Below are 18152 nucleotides of genomic sequence, written 5' to 3' on the forward strand. Positions count from 1 at the left end.
ACTTGGGAACAGCAGAAAGCTGACAAAGCCTAGGAATGAAGGTCTAATTTGGAGTGCAAAATCCTCAGCTGGACTCTAAACTGCTGGGGGGAACTGTTTGCTTGTCTTTGGTTTTCCAGATAGGGTCTAGGCAGGGATAGCATGGAGCCAGTGCTCAAAATGCTTCCCATATAACTAAGTTTAATCTGCTAAGGGCCAAGCACTGTGCTGAGGAGGAAAAAGAAGGCAGTTGCTTAAACAATGAGAATATGGTGAGTGAGCGAGTGAGTGGTGTGTGGAAGGAAAGGCTTAGGGGGTTCATGAAGGCTGGGGATAAGGGAGAGTGGGTGTGTCAGGGAGAGGTGATGAGTTTAGTTCTGGAGACACTGAATTGAGGTGTCTCTAGTCATGCCCAGTAGGCAAGTGGGTATGAGTCCAGCATAGATACAAGGTAGAGATTTAGGTATCATCAGGGTGTAGACAGTAGTCAAAACCACGAGAAAAAATGAGATGGTTGCAGAAAAGTATATGAAGTGAGAAAAGGGACCCGCCTAGAAGCCTAAGGAAGACCAACAGGGAAGGAGTGGGCAGAGGAGGAAAAGTCATGGACATTGAGAAGGAAGGAGCACTCAGAGAGATGGGGGAAGACCAAGAGAAGACAAGGGCAGGAAAACTAAGAAGGGAAGAGAATGTGTGAGGGAGAAGAGTCGTACAATCAGCAACGTCAGAAGTGGCTGACAGGTCAAGTAGGGTGAGGTCAGAGAGATGTCCATTGAGAATGTGGTTCTGAGATGTTCATCACAAAAATTTCTGTGATAGCTGGATTTCACTGTGTGTGTGTGTGTGTGTGCGCGCGCATGCGCGCGCACGCACACACAGAAACGACCATGTGTAGAGCCAGAGCTTGGAGGAGGGTGTGTAAGGACAGGCTGGAGGCCACCACAGGGTGGTGTGTGGTCAGCCCACAGAAAGCCTTCATTTACTCTTGCAGCTTTTGGAAAGGATCATTAAGGGAGGCTTTGAGCACAGTTCAACCCTTTCACTGTCCAGTGGGAAAGTGGAAGACAGCAGAGAGGGAACAACTGGCTCAGTGTGTGAGTCAAGGGCACAGCCAAGACTTGAATCTGAGTTTCCTTCTTCTGGAAGAGTGACTTTGGGAGAAGTAGACATGAAATTCTCATTGGCCGATAAATTATCTATCAGTGACTCTGCTCATCATCACCTCTTTTCTATATTTATATAAAAGTGAAATACGTATTTTTACATACAAAATTCAAACATTACAAAAATACTTAACAAAGAAAGTGAATGACTCCTGTTATCCCACCCCATGCCCTCACGGACAACCACCATTAACAGTTTGGTCTACATCCCTCCCTCCCTCCTTCTGTCCCTCTCTCTCTCACACTTAACATTGTAAATTTTTAATAAAAATATTATTCTTGTTTGTACTGGATGTTTTCCTGTGTGTGCATGTGTTCATTACAACTTGCCATTTTTTCACTTTTGGACAACTTTCTATGGTAGCATAGAAATTGATTCATTCATTTGAATAACTGTATTAGTTATTATTATTATTTTTATATATATTTTTATTATTTCCTTTACAAAAATTTATTTTATTTATTTATTTTTGGCTGCGTTGGGTCTTCGTTGCTGCGCGCGGGCTTTCTCTAGTTGCAGCGAGCGGGGGTTCCCCTTCGTTGTGGTGCACAGGCTTCTCATTGCGGTGGCTTCTCTTGTTGTGGAGCACGGGCTCTAGGTGCACAGGCTTCGGTAGTTGTGGCACACGGGCTCAGCAGTTGTGGCTCACGGGCTGTAGAGTGCAGGCTCAGTAGTTGTGGCACATGGGCTTAATTGCTCCACAGCATGTGGGATCTTCCCGGACCAGGACTCGAACCTGTGTCCCCTGCATTGGCAGGAGGATTCTTAACCACTGCCCCACCAGGGAAGCCCTGTATTAGTTATTATTATCATTTGGATTTGTACCATAATTTGTTACCAAACCATACTGATGGACACAAGGATTGCATCGAATTTTCACCATTATGAACAATGTACATACATATTATTGTATACATATATTTGCACAGTTTGGGAGTCTTTTAAAAGGAGAAATGGTGGATCAAAGCATATAAACATTTTGTTTTAAAAGATATTGACAAGTCATCCTTTAAAACTTTGTGCCAGTTTGTTGTTCCATCGACAGCTTATGCGAATGCCCATTTCCCCACATCCTCACCAATGACAGGTATTATCATATAACAGAATCTTTCCAACTTGAATGAGGCTGTACATCTTTTCATATCCTCATTATCCGTCTCTATTTTTCTGTGAATGATCTGTTCTTATCCTTTGCCTGTTTGTAATTGTAGTGTACTTTTGGTCAGTGAATTCTTATTGGGCAATAGTGCTAAGCTTGATAAAAAAAAGTCTGAGAAGACTTGGTACCAAACTGCTAACAGTGTTTACCTCCAGGAAGTGACCATATAGGAAATGAGGGGGATAGTTTCATTTTTATTTTGTATCATCTTATTTTACAATGAATTTGTATTACTTTTGTAATTGAAAAAAATACATAGGAAAACAACAACAACAACAACAACAAATGTTTGGCCTGGATTCTCATGGCTGGAAATTCATGTTGGGTTCAAGTTTTTATTGATCACAACTTCTTTTTTGGTTCATATGCAAAAAATGTATTGAATGCCTCCTAGTTAGCTGGCACTGCCCTAGGCACTTTCATAGGCCTTTCATCCTCATCCTCACAACAGCCCTGTGAGGTAGGAATTGGCTTCATTTTAGAGAGTTCATAACAGGTAGGAGATTATTGCTTGTATCTCTATTTGCCACATGTTTTCATGGGCTAGAGGTTCTTATTGGCTGTTGAGTCATTGGTCAAGAGCTGTCACTGGTCAGGGGTTCTTACAGGTTGCTCTAAGATTCAAATAATCAAACTACTAGAATTTTCCCCAGACAGGAGTGATGGGGTAGGTGGGATAAGATGGAGGAAGGAGAGTCAGTAGTCTCTCCCCTGTAGCACCATTTGAGTTTGCTTTGGGAGAGGAGGGAAAGTAGTTATAAGTCTTCTCGCTTCTTCAGGATGAGCTTCCTCACAAGCGCTGTAATCTGGGGCCTTATCTCCTCCACCGACACGGTTGGGTCCCAAGCCCCTATCACCTTTCCATCTGGGGCCACTAGGTACTTCCAGAAGTTCCAGGTGGGCTCCTTTCCAGAAGTCTCTAGAGCAAAGGAAGAAGGAGAGCAAAGTGTGCTTCCCTGTGTCCCCTCTCCTGGAATTCCACTATTGGTGTCCATCTCTGCCATGAAGTAGTGGTTTTATTAGTTAGAATGAACTGGAGAGCTTTTAAAAATCCTGATGCCCAGTCCCTACCCCCAGACCACTTAAGTAAGAATATCTGGGGGTGAGACTCAGGCATCAGTATTTTTCAAAAGCTTTCCAGGAGATTGCAATCTGGTGCCCAGGTTGAGAACTAATGCTTTATGATTCTGTGAAGTGCTGGGTAAGGCAATATCAGATCTTCCTTTATTAATGACCTCAAACTACTACACAGTCTATATCCTATTTTCTGATTAAATCTCAATGGTTTCCAAATGTTAGTCCATGGACTCTCTGCATCTGAATCATGGTGGTGGTGGTGGTGGAGGAGGGGGGCTTAATATAAACAGATTCTTGGGCTCTGCTTCAGTAGGTCTCAGGCTAATGCATTTTTAAGAGCTCCCCAGGTGCTTCTAAAGCACAGCCAGGTTTGATCTATAACTATGGGAACTGAGAAGGAACTAATAAAAACACACAGGGGAAAAAAAAACAAATATTAGGATTGACCCACAAAGCAAAATTCAAATTGCCTCAGTAAGGGACCTTTTGTTTGCTACACTGTTGTTTGTTATTTACTCTTCCAGGTGAATGGATTGGCGGCAGGGGGGTGGTAGTGAGGGATATGAAGGCAACCAGAAGCATGGAATAGGAGGTGAGAGAAGGCAGAAATGGAGCCCCCAAAGGAAGGGAAAGGCCTGAGAAAGGAAACAGGACTTAATGACAAGCTTGGCTAATGACCCCATTTTGTGGTTCTGAGGCTTCTGCAGAAGGAATCTATTTCTCAAATATTAAGATCTGTTTGGTTTTTTTATGGCTGCGCCACACAGCTTGCTTGGGATCTTAGTTTCCCAACCAGTGACTGAACCCAGGCCGAGTAGTGGTAGTGCCGAGTCCTAACTGCTGCACTGCCAGGGAATTCCCAAGATCTGGTATTTTAGCTCAGAAGGTTTCTCTCCTGTGGCCTACACACTTTGCCTCTGACTCAGGACAGGAGATACGGGCCAGCCTTCTCCAGGCATGTGGCGTCCCCTGCCTGCAGCTAAGTCTATAAGCTCAACTAATTCCCACTGACTAAACTCTAAGGGTCCAGTCTCCTTCTAGGAGCCCCCGCAGATGGAAACAGAAGCCCAGAGAAGTCTGCAAGAGTGACTCTGAGGGAGACCTGCAAGGCAGCAGGGGCGGAGATATTCTTAGGCAGGAATACTCCTGAGCTAGAACAGACCATCATCCCACCTGTGTGGGTCTAAGGGGCCCCAGGTCACCCAGCCAGGCAGTAGCTTCTGCTGCCCAGGGAGCCACAGCCTCAGCCAGCTGAGGGAAGGTAAGGGAAAGGCTCAGGACTCACGGATCAGGTACTTGAAGGCAGGGTGGGCATCAGTGCCGGTGACTGTGATCTTGCTAAACATGGGGAAAGAGACACTGTAGGTGTGGCGGGCAAAGCTCTCGATCTCCTTGTTGCTGTTGGGCTCCTGCTGGCCAAACTGGTTGCAGGGAAAGGCAAGCACGTTGAAGTGGTGAGGCCCCAGGTCCCGCTGTAGCTGTTGCAGGGCCCGGTAGTGCTGGTCTGTGAAGCCACACTCGCTAGCCACGTTCACCACCAGGGACACCTGGGTGGCAAAAGCAAAACCCAGACACATACACAAACCAGTGAAGAGGCACACACTTGTACATGGCCTGACATACCCACGTATGTGATGCCCCCTCAACAATTAATGCTCTCTCTCATAAACATGCAGGGTCTTACAGACGTGTGAAACACATACATAAACATTCATGAGAATAAGTACACAATACACATGAATGGGTATGCCTGTGCCCCACGACACAAAGATACATTAGCACACATCACACATGCCCACAAACACACAGAACACCATCACAGAGAGAGGCACACATACTAGTGAACTCATATCAGGAGGTGATACAGGAGAGAGAAAAGGCAGACCTGGGTTCAATTTCTGGCTCAGTCAACTAGCACTCATCATTCTACACTGTAGTTGCCTATACATGTGTCGGTCTTCCTTCTAGAATGGGAACCCACTGAGGGCAGGAGCTATGTTCACTTCATTACTGGGCCTGACACGTGGAAAAGTCTCAGAAAGTATGTGCTGAATGAATAAGTAAGTGTGCACATATATATGATCACCTGAATGGGTACATAGACAGATATGGTTTTCTTGATAAAAGGATCCCAAGAACCTCAGGGCAATCCCTTTTTGCCCCTCTCCCTCCAGCAAACAAATACCACTTTCTTCTATCACTAGACTAACCCTTAAATTTATGATTGCCTTATAATATATTTATTTATTGCCGTTTGGTGATAAATATAAATCTGGCTGATGGAACTTGATTATATTACTGCAGTTACAATTTTGGCACCAATGCTATGTTTTTAGCTTCTAGTTATATATCATTAAAGGATTTAAATTCTCACCCTGTTTATAGGTAGCCAAGCCCTATCTCTCTCGCCACTTCTTATTTTATTATTTTATTTTATTATTATTTTAAACATTTTATTTATTGATTGATTGATTTTTGGCTGCGTTGGGTCTTTGTTGCTGTGCGCGGGCTTTCTCTAGTTGCAGTGAGCGGGGGCTAGCTACTCTTTGCTGTGGTGCATAGGCTTCTTATTGCTGTGGCTTCTCTTGTTGCGGACCATGGGCTCTAGGCGCGCAGACTTCAGTAGTTGCAGCATGCAGGCTCAGTAGTTGTGGCTCACAGGCTCTAGAGAGCAGGTTCAATATTTGTGGCACACAGGTTTAGTTACTCCATGGCATGTGGGATCTTCCCGGACCAGGGATTGAACCCGTGTACCCTGCATTGGCAGGCGGATTCTTAACCACTGCACCACCAGGGAAGTCCTGGCCACTTTCTAGAAGAGGCAGGATTATACCAGCTGGCTCCATAAAGAGGGCCACCTTCCAGGGGCAGCCTGGGGCACTGGACATACTCGGACACAGACTGCTGAGGCTGGACAGGGTTTCTTGACCTCAGCACTACTGACACTTGGGGCTGGATAATCTTTGTTGTGAGGTGGCTGTCCTGTTCATTGTAGAATGTTTAGCAGTGTCCCTGGCCTCCACCCACTAGATGCCTAGTCTTAACAATCAAAAATGTCTCCAGGGGATTCCCTGGTGGCGCAGTGGTTGAGAGTCCGCCTGCTGATGCAGAGGACATGGGTTCGTGCCCTGGTCCGGGAAGATCACACATGCTGCGGAGCGGCTGGGCCCGTGAGCCATGGCTGCTGAGCCTGCGCGTCTGGAGCCTGTGCTCTGCAACAAGAGAGGCCACAACAATGAGAGGCCCGCATACTGAAAAAAAAAAAAAAAAAAAAATTGTCTCCAGACATTGCCGAATGTCCCCTGGGGAAAAAGATCACCACCAGCTGAGAACCACTGAGCTAGGCGATGAGAACCACTGTGCTGTATCTCCCTCACCCATTCCTTGGGGCCACAGGCTGTTAGAATAACCTCCCCCATTTTGTCAGCATATGCCATATTGTGCCTGTGGTGGTGAGAAACTGGGACTCTTAGCTCCCTTCACTAGTTAGAGGTCTTCCTCTTTCTTCTCTACTGGATCCTTGGGCACTGAGAGCATTAAAGGTTGTTTATTTCTAACCTACATCTTGTGTGTCTGCCCATACTTTTGGAAAGAGGGAAATCCTATTTCTATTTCTGTGCCTGAATCCAAAAAGCTTATCTTTTTTTTTATGCGGGCCTCTCACTGCTGTGGCCTCTCCCGTTGCGGAGCACAGGCTCCGGACACGCAGGCCTAGCGGCCATGGCTCACGGGCTTAGTTGCTCCGCAGCATGTGGGATCTTCCCGGACCAGGGCACGAACCCGTGACCCCTGCATCGGCAGGCGGATTCTCAACCACTGCGCCACCAGGGAAGCCCCAAAAAGCTTATCTTTAAAGTGACCAAAACACAGACAGATACACCTAAATACACACAGTAAATTTACATATACATATACAAGCACAGATGCAGAGTCAGATGAGTACACAAAAGCAAGCAAATAAATAAACCATTCACATACACACTACACTCGGGCCTATATGTACATAATCTCACAGTGTAGGCAAGGGCATTCCTGAGTGTCACCCATTTATCTACACTCAACACTGGTCTAAATGACTGTCTTCCCAGTTAGCATGAGGGCACAAACCATACAATTTTGCTCATGGCTATGTCTCCAGGGCTGGACCCTGGAGACATAGTAGCAGGCATGTAGTGCCTATAAAGAAGCCAGGGTTTTTTGCTTCCAATTTTTTAAAAACCCATGGCAAAATACACATAATGAGCCAGTAGCTCTTTGCAGGTGAATGAATGACCATATTGCCCAAGTGGCAAACCAAGCTTGGGTTAACACACAGTTTCATTTACAGGTTCCCTGGACTGACTCTTCCTGGTTTCCCTCTAAAGCTGGAAATAAGCTGGAAATTAAGACATAGGCTCTGGAACTGGACTGCCTGGGTTCAAATTCTAACTCTACCTCGTAGCAGGTGTGTGACTTCGTTGTTGTTGTTGTTTTCAGTTTCTTTCTGATTGATTTCTAGGCCTCTTGCTCCAATGCTTTTTAGGATTTATCAGTAACCTAGAGGATGAAAACACTCAGAATTCTGGGTCTACTTTCCAGGTAATTTTTCTCCAGGATTTCTGTTCCTCACATCCTGGTTGCCTTATTACTTCTGAAAACAAATAGCCTTTGTCTGTTTTTGTCTTAGCACCTATTACTATTAGGAATTACATTGTTCATTTCTCCGTTCCTTGTTTATTGCCTCTCTCCTCTCCACCTCATATAAGCTCTGTTAAAGGGGAAACTTAGCTGTTTTGTTCACTGTTGTATCCCCAGGGCTGGCACAGTACTTAGTATACAGGAGGTGCTCAACAATAAATAATGAATTAATGAGTAGCAGAGCTGGTTAAGTGCTAAACCTGGAGCTCTCTGGTGAGCTGCACCAGAGGGAAGGGAAGGCCTGAATGGCAATGGGCCCTGCTCTTACTGGCCCTTTGCCCTGAGTCCTGGATGAGGTTCCTGCTGGGGCCCAACAAACACAAGCACAGAGCACTCTACCAAGTGCTTCCACATTGTCACCTCATTTGAAACTCACAATACCTTGTGAGTTTACCTAGTTTACCTAGTACAATAGTACTACTATCCCCAGTACTCCCAGGATAATTGAGAATTCCAAGGCTTAGAGAGTACTTTCTTCACTAAGGATGGCCTTGCTCCTGGGAGAAGAATGCTAACAGCCATTTGTGGGTGGTCCATCCAAATCTGGATGCTGGGCCTCCCTGTCCATTAGAAACCAACTCCCCACCCTTTCCACACCACAGCCTCAGGTCCACCTTGAGAAGTGAACTTGGAGGGCTCTTCATTACACACAGTGCAACACTTCAGTCTCTGAATGTAGGTTCAAGGCACCTCTTGGTCCCTCCCTACCCTCTTTAGCCTCATCTTTCACCCTCATGCTTTACACTCCTTCAAACACAACTGCTTGAAGACCTCGCCACCAGCATCACCGTTCTAGTTCTGAGTCTCGGCATTTGACAGTTCTCTTTGCCTGGAATACTCTTCTTGGTCTTACTAAAACTCACTCTTGTTTCAAAGAATCACCCAGGCACACTTCCTCTCTCTGAGCTGAGATTCCCTCTCGGTAAGGAGGTAGCAGTTATACTGGATGACACTTAAATCTCAGCCTGAGCTGCCAGCTTAAAAGTTTGCCTAGAGTAGGCCACGGATGGATAAGCGGTTCTCCTCCAGGCTCCGTGCTTTCTAGGGCTGTGTGACCTTCCCTCTCTGGGCCTTAGTATACTACTCTCTAAAGGATTATCTGTGTAAGGTCCCCGTGCGTCTGAAAGAACTCCCTCTGCACCGAGCTTTCATTTCCACAATGTTCTCATGGACTTAATATCACCAACTCCCTCTGTTCCGGACGTGGAAACTGGGGATGGGAGAGACAAAGGCCCTAGGATGCTAGGGTTACTTTTTAGACCAGCGCGTGGGAGGCTGGGCCCCGCTGCCCAAAATCGCTGGAAGGGAAATCGGCGCCAGCAGCGAGAGTTTCGGGTTTCACCGCGCGCCGAGCCGTGCCACGTAGTCGAGGGACAGACCCGGCGCAGGATCTGGGGGCGCCGCGCCCGGCGGGATGTCTGGGTGGGGGTGGGGAGCCAGGGCAGGGTGGCCGAGCGGCCAGAGCCCCTCGGAGCCACACCCGGCAGGGTCCCGGGCCGTCGGGCGCCCCCGTCAGGCCCCGGCTGGGCGGCGCTGAGGCCCGGCGGGCGGACACTCACCGAGCCGCGGTACTTCTCCAGAGACACCAACTTTCCCCGGATGTTGACCGCCTTGAAGTCGTAGAAGTCCTGGTCCCGCTGCGAGCAGGCAGCAGCCGCCAGGAGCAGCCATGCTGCCGCCAGTCCCACCACCATGACTCGCTCCCGAGCAGGCGGCGTGGCAAGGGCAAAGGCAGGGCTGGGGTCACGGGCGCGGGGGGCGGGAGGAGGCGGCCCCGGCTCCAAGCGGCCAGCCGGGCAGGACGCGCCCCCTTCTTCTACGCGGGCGGTGGATCGCCGGGCTCTGGACCGCCGGCCTCTGGACCTCAGTCTCCCCATCTGTACTGTGGGAGCGTTGGACTCCGCGCCCCTTCCCGGACCCTAGAGCCATGGTTTCAGGATTCTGCCCACTGAGACCGGAATTCGTTTCAATGAGGCTCCTCTTGCTCCAGGATGCCGCGACTAGGTAGGGAAAGGGAGGTGGAAAACTGCATCTGGGAGCTTAGCTAGTTTTTAATTAGTGCGGTGCCCTTAGGCTGGTCGCTGCACCTCTCTGGGCCCCAGTTTCTCCATCTGTTGCCTTCCTGATGCACCTAGACAGTACAGAATGAGAGCAATAGAAAAATGGATGTGAAACTTTTTGTCAGCTGAATGGTGCCTAAGAACTTTAGGTGAATGAATGGACGTCCCCTGAAAGGGATGAGACAGAGGAGAAGAGAAGAGAGAGGGCCTATTTCAGGTTGGGTTCCTGGGAAGCAGATTCTGAGATGGAGATTGCAGTGCAGGGTGTTTATGAGGGAGTGCCCTTGGGATCCACACCTGTGGAAGGGATGGGGAAGGAACAGGAGTGGGCAGAAGTCCAGAGGTCCACGCAAGCCCAATGACAGTCATGGCTGATCCCATAGGGGCTCTGGAACTAGAATGGCCCATCAGAGTTGTCCCCAGATGAGCTAAGATGACTAGACCAGGCCTCTAATATGCCTGCCTTCATTTTTCATGGGATGTGGGGTCATCTGGGAAGGGTTATGACAGGAGCCAAGGGGGCCCTGTCCCTGGGGGGCTGACAGTTAAAGGCTCTTCACTGATAGCATTCCCAATAGCTGGTGTTACAAGTCTTCACTGATGGGGGATCTAGGCAGCACTTCACAGTGCCTCCCAAACTTGGAAAACCCTTATGGAGCCCCACTGAGAGCCAAGCACAGTGCTGGGTGCTGATGCTGTACTAGTTCTCCAGGAGCTCACAGGCTGGCTTGAGAAAACTCGAGCTTTCATGTAATGCAGTACAGGCTAAGCACTTACACAGTCATTCAACAAATACTTCTTGAGCACCCATTCTACACCAGCTTCTGTTCTAGGTGCCCTTCATGCAGTGATGAACGAGACAGCATGGGGGAGACAGTTATCAAATCATTCATAAATAGCTCTAAAATTACTACTGTGGTAAGTGCCACCTAAACTAGCCTGGGGAGGGGGCACAAGGAAGGCTTTCCAGAGGAAAGAAGTTTTGAGGTGATCTCTGAAGAATGAGTAGAAATTAGCCAGGGTAAAGTAAGTGCAAAGGTCCTGAGAGAGAAACATGGTGCATTGAGAAACAAAGACTAGTTTGGCTGGAGCAGAGAGAGCAAAGGGTGAGAAGAGAAAGGTGGAGAGGCAGCACAGGGGTGAGGTCACACAGACCTGGCAGGCCACAGGGAAGATTATGGTCTTTAAGCCAAGAAATGAAACTTCTTTCTTTTCTTAAGCAGGGGAGAGGCAGTGAGTCCTATGTTGTAGAAAGATTCCTCTGGATAGTAAGAGGCAAGAGCAGATACGCTCCACATGCTGGTATAGAGGAAGCTCTGGGGTTTTGTGGCCATTGCTAAACTAGCTGTCAGGAAAAGCCTCCTGGGGGTAGTAACACCAGAATCATGTCTTGAAAGAGAAATGGGAATTCTCCAGTTTGGGAAGGGGGAGGGGAAAGATGTCAGCTGAGGGAACAGTGTCTGTGAAGACACAAAGCCCAAGAGAAGTGCTTGACTGTTGGCTGAGAAGGGGTTTGGGGTAGATGAGGCTGGAGGGATCATCAGGGGCCAGATGGAGAAGGGTCTTGAGAGCCAAGCCAAGGAGCTTGGACTTCACTCTCTAGATCAGCGGTCCTCAACCGTTTCGGCACCAGGGACTGGTTTCGTGGAAGACAATTTTTCCACAGACTGGGGGTGGGGCGGGGGATGGTTTTGGGATGATTCAAGTGCATTACATTTATTGTGCACTTTATTTCTATTATTATTACATTGTAATATATAATGAAATAATTATACAACTCATCATAATGCAGAATCAGTGGGAACCTTGAGCTTGTTTTCACTTGCCACTCACTCACTGATAGGGTTTTGATATGAGTCTGCAAGCAATTGATTTATTATAGTCTCTGTGCAGTCAAACCCTCTGCTAATGATAATCTGTATTTGCAGCCGCTCCCCAGCGCTGGCATCATCGCCTCAGCTCCACCTCAGATCATCAGGCATTAGATTCTCATAAGGAGCATTCAGCCTAGATCCCTTGCGTGCGCAGTTCACAGTAGGGTTCGAGCTCCTATTAGAATCTAATGCCTCCGCTGATGTGATAGTAGGCGGAGCACGGGCGGTAATGCGAGGGATGGAGAGTGGCTATAAATACAGAAGAAGCTTCACTCACTCGCCCGCCGCTCGCTCACCTCCTGCTGTGCGGCCCGGTTCCTGACAGGCCACAGACTGGTACCGGTCCATGGCCCGGGCCTGGGGGACCCCTGCTCTAGACTGTGGCAGGCAAAGATTTTGAAGCTGGGTGCAAGATTATACAGTTATAAGGACTCAAACCCGGGACTTCAGATTCAGAACATGAGATCTTTCTGTACTACCAAGCAGCCTCTCTCTTCAGAAGCACATAACATTATACGGAGAGGTGGAGAATAGGAAAAAGGGTACTCTAGGCAAGGGCCAAGGCAGAAATAAAGTACTTCTGACTTTCATACTCCTTCCTCACACCCTTCCTGTGGGAGTCTTGAGCCTCTGATGGGTCCTGTGGAATTAAATGGTCCCCTCTCCTCTGCTTTGCCCTTGTGAATCTTTTGGTCTCCTTTCCTTGGGTGTCCCAATAACCAGGAGTTCTCAAATTCTGCTCCACACAACTTGGAGTTTTGCAAGCTTGGCCAGGCTATTTCCTGTTAAAGTCCAGATAGGTAGGCATTTCTAGTAAGCAGAGGGGGAAAAAAAATTATTATGAAATGTCTCTCACTTGTAAATTTCTCTCTGGGCTTTTCCCTTTTTCCCTAATCATGCTTCAGAACCTAGCTCAGATATCATCCGCGTCTGCTACTACACGTAATCATTCTAATCATTCTCTCCTCTCTGTTGCCTTTGTACTTAGGACATTTTCCTGTTAGAGGGATGTTGATAATATTGTATAGTTGTTTCCATGGCCTACCTTCCCCATCAGACTGTGAGCTCCTTGGGGGCAGGCAGGATTGTATCTGCATCATCTTGTGCTCCCTGGCACGTGCTAGCTACTCGGTAAATACTCATTTTTCTTAAACCTTCTGGTGACTTTTACTACTTGGCTCTGTTGGAATCTAATATGAAATGTTGATTTTAGCCAACAGTGTATATTTTATCATTTTATTTTCAGTCCACTATGAATTTTTAGTGTTCCTGAAAGAGCACAGCTATTTCTAGATGGTCCATCTATACAAACAGGAGACCTACAGGCACAGACAAATGCACACACAGTCTCAGCTGAGCACCTGGAGGAGTAGAGGACTCAATTGTGGATCCCCCCATATTCCTCTTTCCCATAATAAGCTCAAAGAAGCTTTTTATGGGTATTTAGAATACGTATTAATGTTTTATTTGTTCAACAAGCTGTTGAGCACCTACTATGTATTATGCACTACTATGCACTAATTTAAGGGCCAGGAATATTGTAGTTAATAAAACAGACAAAAAATTTTTGAACTTACATTCTAGTGGGGACAGGAAAGGATAATAACTAAAATTTATAATATGGAACATATAGTACTTTAGATGGTGATAAGCAAGAGAGAGGGATAGAGAATGTGGTGGTGGGGTGGGAAGGGATTGCAACTTTAATTCAAACCATCAGGGATCCTCACTGGGAAAGTCGCATTTGAGCAAAGATCAAAGAAAGAGAGCAAACAATGGGGAAAACTGGAAGAAAAGTAACATTCCAGGTAGAGGAAACAAGTCAAAGTCTTGTTTCCTCTACACAAAGTGATGTGTTTGGAGAACAGCAAGGAGGCCAGTGTAGCTGCAGTGGAGTGAGGGAGGGGAACCGTAGCAGGAGATGAAGTTAGAGAGGTAATGGGATGGGAGTGGGGGCAGAGACTTATAAGGCATTTTAAAGACATAGGCTTGGAATCTGAGTGAGGTGGGAAGCCACTGAAGAGTTTTCAGCAGGGGAATGACATTTCTATTTTAACAGAATCACTCTGACTGCAGTATTTAAATAAGGAGACCAGGCAGAAGGCTATTGCAATCATCCACGTGGGGGAGCATGGAGGCTTAGATCAAAGTGATGGCAGTGGAAGGGGTGGGATGTAGTCAGATTCTGAATGTATTGTGGAAGTAGAGGCAAAAGGATTTCCTGATAGGTTGGATGTAGGGTATGAGAGAAACAGAAGAGTCATGGATGATTTCAAAGTTTTTGGTCAGCGACTGGAAAGATGAAGTTGCCATTAATTGAGATGAAGACACCATCTTCATTCAGCAGGGACAGCTGGTTTGCAATGGGACATCAAGGGTTCAGTTTTGGACATGTTAAGTTTGAGTTGCCTATTAGTAGTGCTTTGCTGGTAAATGTTTAACAGCTGGCTCCCTAGGGGAAAAAAGGTGTGTGTGTGTGTGTGTGTGTGTGTGTGTGTGTGTGTGTGTGTGCGCGCGCGCACCCATAGAAGTTTATTATAAAGTTTACTCATATAAATGATGCATAGCAAATAATTCACAAATTATAATAAAACATACAATACTCCTTATTGTGAATTCCACGCGGCCAATTTATTTTCACAGAATGCTTTAATTGATTTTTGCCAAACTTGTATTGGCAGCCAACTAAATAGCTGCAACTGCTGAACAAGGATAGTTCTAGGATGAATGCTTGTTGATATTTTCATTTGCATTAATCGTAAGATGAAAGTGAAACAATAAAGACATGTTGGAACTTCACTAGTCAATGACACAAGTGTCTTCTTTGCTAAATTGGATAGTAGTTTTCCAATACTAGAAGAATATTTCCTCAAGTTTTTAATGTTATTTACAGTGTAATAGCTACAAACACAATACACTGTAAACTTATTCTGCATTATTAATATTTTCCCATCACTTTCTTAAGTCTAAGCAGTCAACAAAACAATAAATCAAGCTCTCACCAGTAGCATTTGCCAATTTCTGTGGTATAATACTCTCACCATGTTGATTTCGAGCTGCCAACATGTCACTGAACACGGAGTTAGGAAGGCATGCAAGAGTAGCACACTATTGTATAGTATTTCCATAATACAGATGGACTAGATGTAAATAACCCCGAGTGTAAAAATAATAAAATATAGTAAAATAATTAGAAAGTGATGTTTTTAATATTACTTTTGCTTTTAATATAATTTGTTTTATCTTTAAAGTTTACATAATTTAATTTTCAGTAGTGGCTGTGTTTAATACTCTGGTTCCTCTTCAGATCATATGAGTCTTTCGCCCTTTTCAGTAATAGCTGTGTTTAACAAGAGGCTGAAAAAATTCCTGAAAATGTAACAATTGCCTGTAGGAGTCAGCTCCAGACACCACTCTTATCTCTAGTTAGGTTGGATAATATGAGTCTGGATTTGAAGGAGAGATCTAGGTCAAAGATAGAAATTTGGGAGTGGACAGCACTGAGTATTTAAAACCATGACACTGGATGATGATGGAGAGTTAGTGTAAAGACAGTCCTTGGGACTCCAACGTTCAGCTTCAGGGAGATGAAGACATCAGGAAAATGAGAGGGAACCAGCAGAGGAGACTGAACAAGAGTAGCCAGAGAAAGAACAAGAACCAAGAGTGCAATGTCATGGAGGCCAAGTGACAAATTTGTCCCAAGAAGGAGAGAGCGATAAATTGGTTAAATGCTGCTGATAAATTTAGTAAGAATAGGACTGAGAACAGAGCATTGGATTTAGCAATTTGTCCTCCACCAATAAAGGGAATTAAACAAACAAAAATAATAAGTATTTTCATGCCTCTTTGCTGTTACTCATGCTGCTCCCTCTGCCTGGTTTTTTTTTTTTTTTTTTTTTTTTTCCTTCCTTATCCTTATAGCAAGCTCCCTTACTGCTTCTAGGCTTTATCAGTCAGAGTGTCAGAAGGAAACAGATGACACACTGAGATTGGGATAATCAGACAAAGGTTTATTCACAAGGGGACTAATTTCAAGTTTGTGGGTGGGGTGTAGAGGAAGACAAGGGATAGTTCAGGAACCTATCTGGGCTGTTAACACCCCTTGACCTGAATGGGTGGGGAAGGGGGAGAAAGTACAGAATCTGGAAAGAGTCCTGTTCATCAAGCCATCTTGAAAGGGGCAACCACCTTCAGAGGAGGTTCACAGCCAGCCCAAGGCAAACTTACAGGGAGGTAGCCAGGGAATTACTACCTAGCTCTCCCTCCCATCCCTCTCACCAATCTCCTGCAAGGGTGTGGACCCATACCTAAGTGGAAGCCAGGGAGCAAAGGAGCCCATTGACTTACTCTGTACAGCTTCAGTGTACTGGGCAGACAGTGAGTGGACAGTGGATCTAAAGGACCAAACAGAAGGTATTCAGCATACGAGCTCAGCTCAAAAAACAACTTCTCTTTGAGGCTTTTCTCAATACCTTTAGATAGTTAGATGCCCCTATATTATGCTCCCCTTTAACGCAGCACTTATGCTGTATTGCAGTGATCCTCAGTCCCAAGTGCACCTTACAGTCACCTGGGGAGCTTTAAAAAAATACCAATATCCAGGCCCCATCCCAGACCAATTGAATCAGAAAGTCGGGGAATAGAGCCTCAACGTTAACTCGGGCTTAAAAAAAAAAAAATCCTCCGGGTGATTCTAAGATGCAGCCAGAATTGAGAACCACTGCTGTCCTTTCATTGCCTATCTACCTGTGTTTCCTTAAGGAGTCTGTGAGTGCTTTGAGGGCAGGACTGTGTCTGATTCAAACCTGTGTCTTTAACATGCAGCACAGAACCTGATACAAGGCATTAAAGAGTATGATGACTTCACATTTTGTGTAATTTTATTAGGATTGTGGTATACAGTCGCCTAGGGCCTTGTTTTTCAAACTGTGTGTTGCAATCCATTAGTATGTCATAGAATCAATTTAGTGGCTTGGAACAGCATTGAAAAAAAAATTGAATAGAAAATACTGAGTGGGTCCTGTATAGGAAGGATTAGCATAATATTGTGAAACAGGTATGTGTGTTCCAAACTATAATGTAAACAATGTTTCTACTATGGGTTGCATTCAAAATGCTTGAAATCCACTGAACTAGGACAAGTAATATAACTCCCTTTGCTTCTGTTTTGTTATCTTTAAAATGGGGCTAATAATAGTACCTCCTACCTCATGGGATTGTAATGAAGATGAAATAAGCTAACATATATAAAGTGCTTGGTGTCTAGCACACAGCAAATAATCAACAGCAGCTGTTTTATTGTTCAACAACAAAAACATTTTAAAAGAGCAGAATATAGGGCTTCCCTGGTGGCGCAGTGGTTGGGAGTCCGCCTGCCGATGCAGGGGACATGGGTTTGTGCCGCGGTCTGGGAGGATCCCACATGCCGCAGAGCGGCTGGGCCCGTAAGCCATGGCCGCTGAGCCTGCGCGTCCGGAACCTGTGCTCCGCGGCAAGTGAGAGGCCTGCGTACCACAAAAAAAAAAAAAAAAAAAAGAAAAAGAAAAAAAAAAAAGAAAAAGCAGAATATAAAATTTTGTTTATCCTGTGATTACTGCTGTATAATATTAGGCATACAGGGCTTTTTGTCTTACTATTTCAGATCAGTTATTGTTGGTAAATGCTATGGCAATAAATAACCTTTTACAAATAGGAAGCTGTGTACCCAAGCTCTTTTTCCTTTTCTTGAGGCCAGGAACGTTGTGGGGCCTGATTGGGGCGGTGGAGTTACTGCCTTAGATTCTGAGGCTCTGTCCTATTAATATCTCCACCGCAAATGACCAGTGCCCGCAGGCTATCTCTGCACCTGCTCTTGGAAAATTAACACAGCTCTGTTTAGAGGCCCCAGGAGGAGGGACTCAGCAGGGCTTACTTGATTAAGTACCCAAAGCACTTAGCAGCATGCCTGGCACTCAATAAATTTGGGCTAAATTGAATTGAACTATTGATAACTGTTGTGTGACCTTGATCAAGTCACTCCCACTCTCTTTCCCGGAGCTTCCTGTGTGTAAAGTAAGGCAGATTGCATGGAAGGTTAGAGGTAGAAGACACCTCTGATTTTATAAGTGGGGAAGCTAAGACTCAACTAGGAAAAGGGACTTGCCCAAGTTCACACCACAA

At 45.8% G+C, this 18152-nt stretch overlaps 1 protein-coding gene across 1 annotated transcript; it reads right to left on the reverse strand.

Annotated features, from left to right (window-relative positions):
• Window positions 1-1546: 1546 nt before the first annotated feature.
• Window positions 1547-10088, reverse strand: GPX7 (glutathione peroxidase 7). The gene is given in 4 exon segments (XM_059038122.2): window positions 1547-3221; window positions 4665-4926; window positions 9616-10037; window positions 10040-10088. Coding segments are annotated over 4 exon segments (897 nt in total). The 3' UTR covers window positions 1547-3057.
• Between the last annotated feature and the right edge of the window lie 8064 nt (window positions 10089-18152).

This window comes from Kogia breviceps, chromosome 1 (assembly GCF_026419965.1).
Source record: "Kogia breviceps isolate mKogBre1 chromosome 1, mKogBre1 haplotype 1, whole genome shotgun sequence".
Taxonomy (NCBI): domain Eukaryota; kingdom Metazoa; phylum Chordata; class Mammalia; order Artiodactyla; family Physeteridae; genus Kogia; species Kogia breviceps.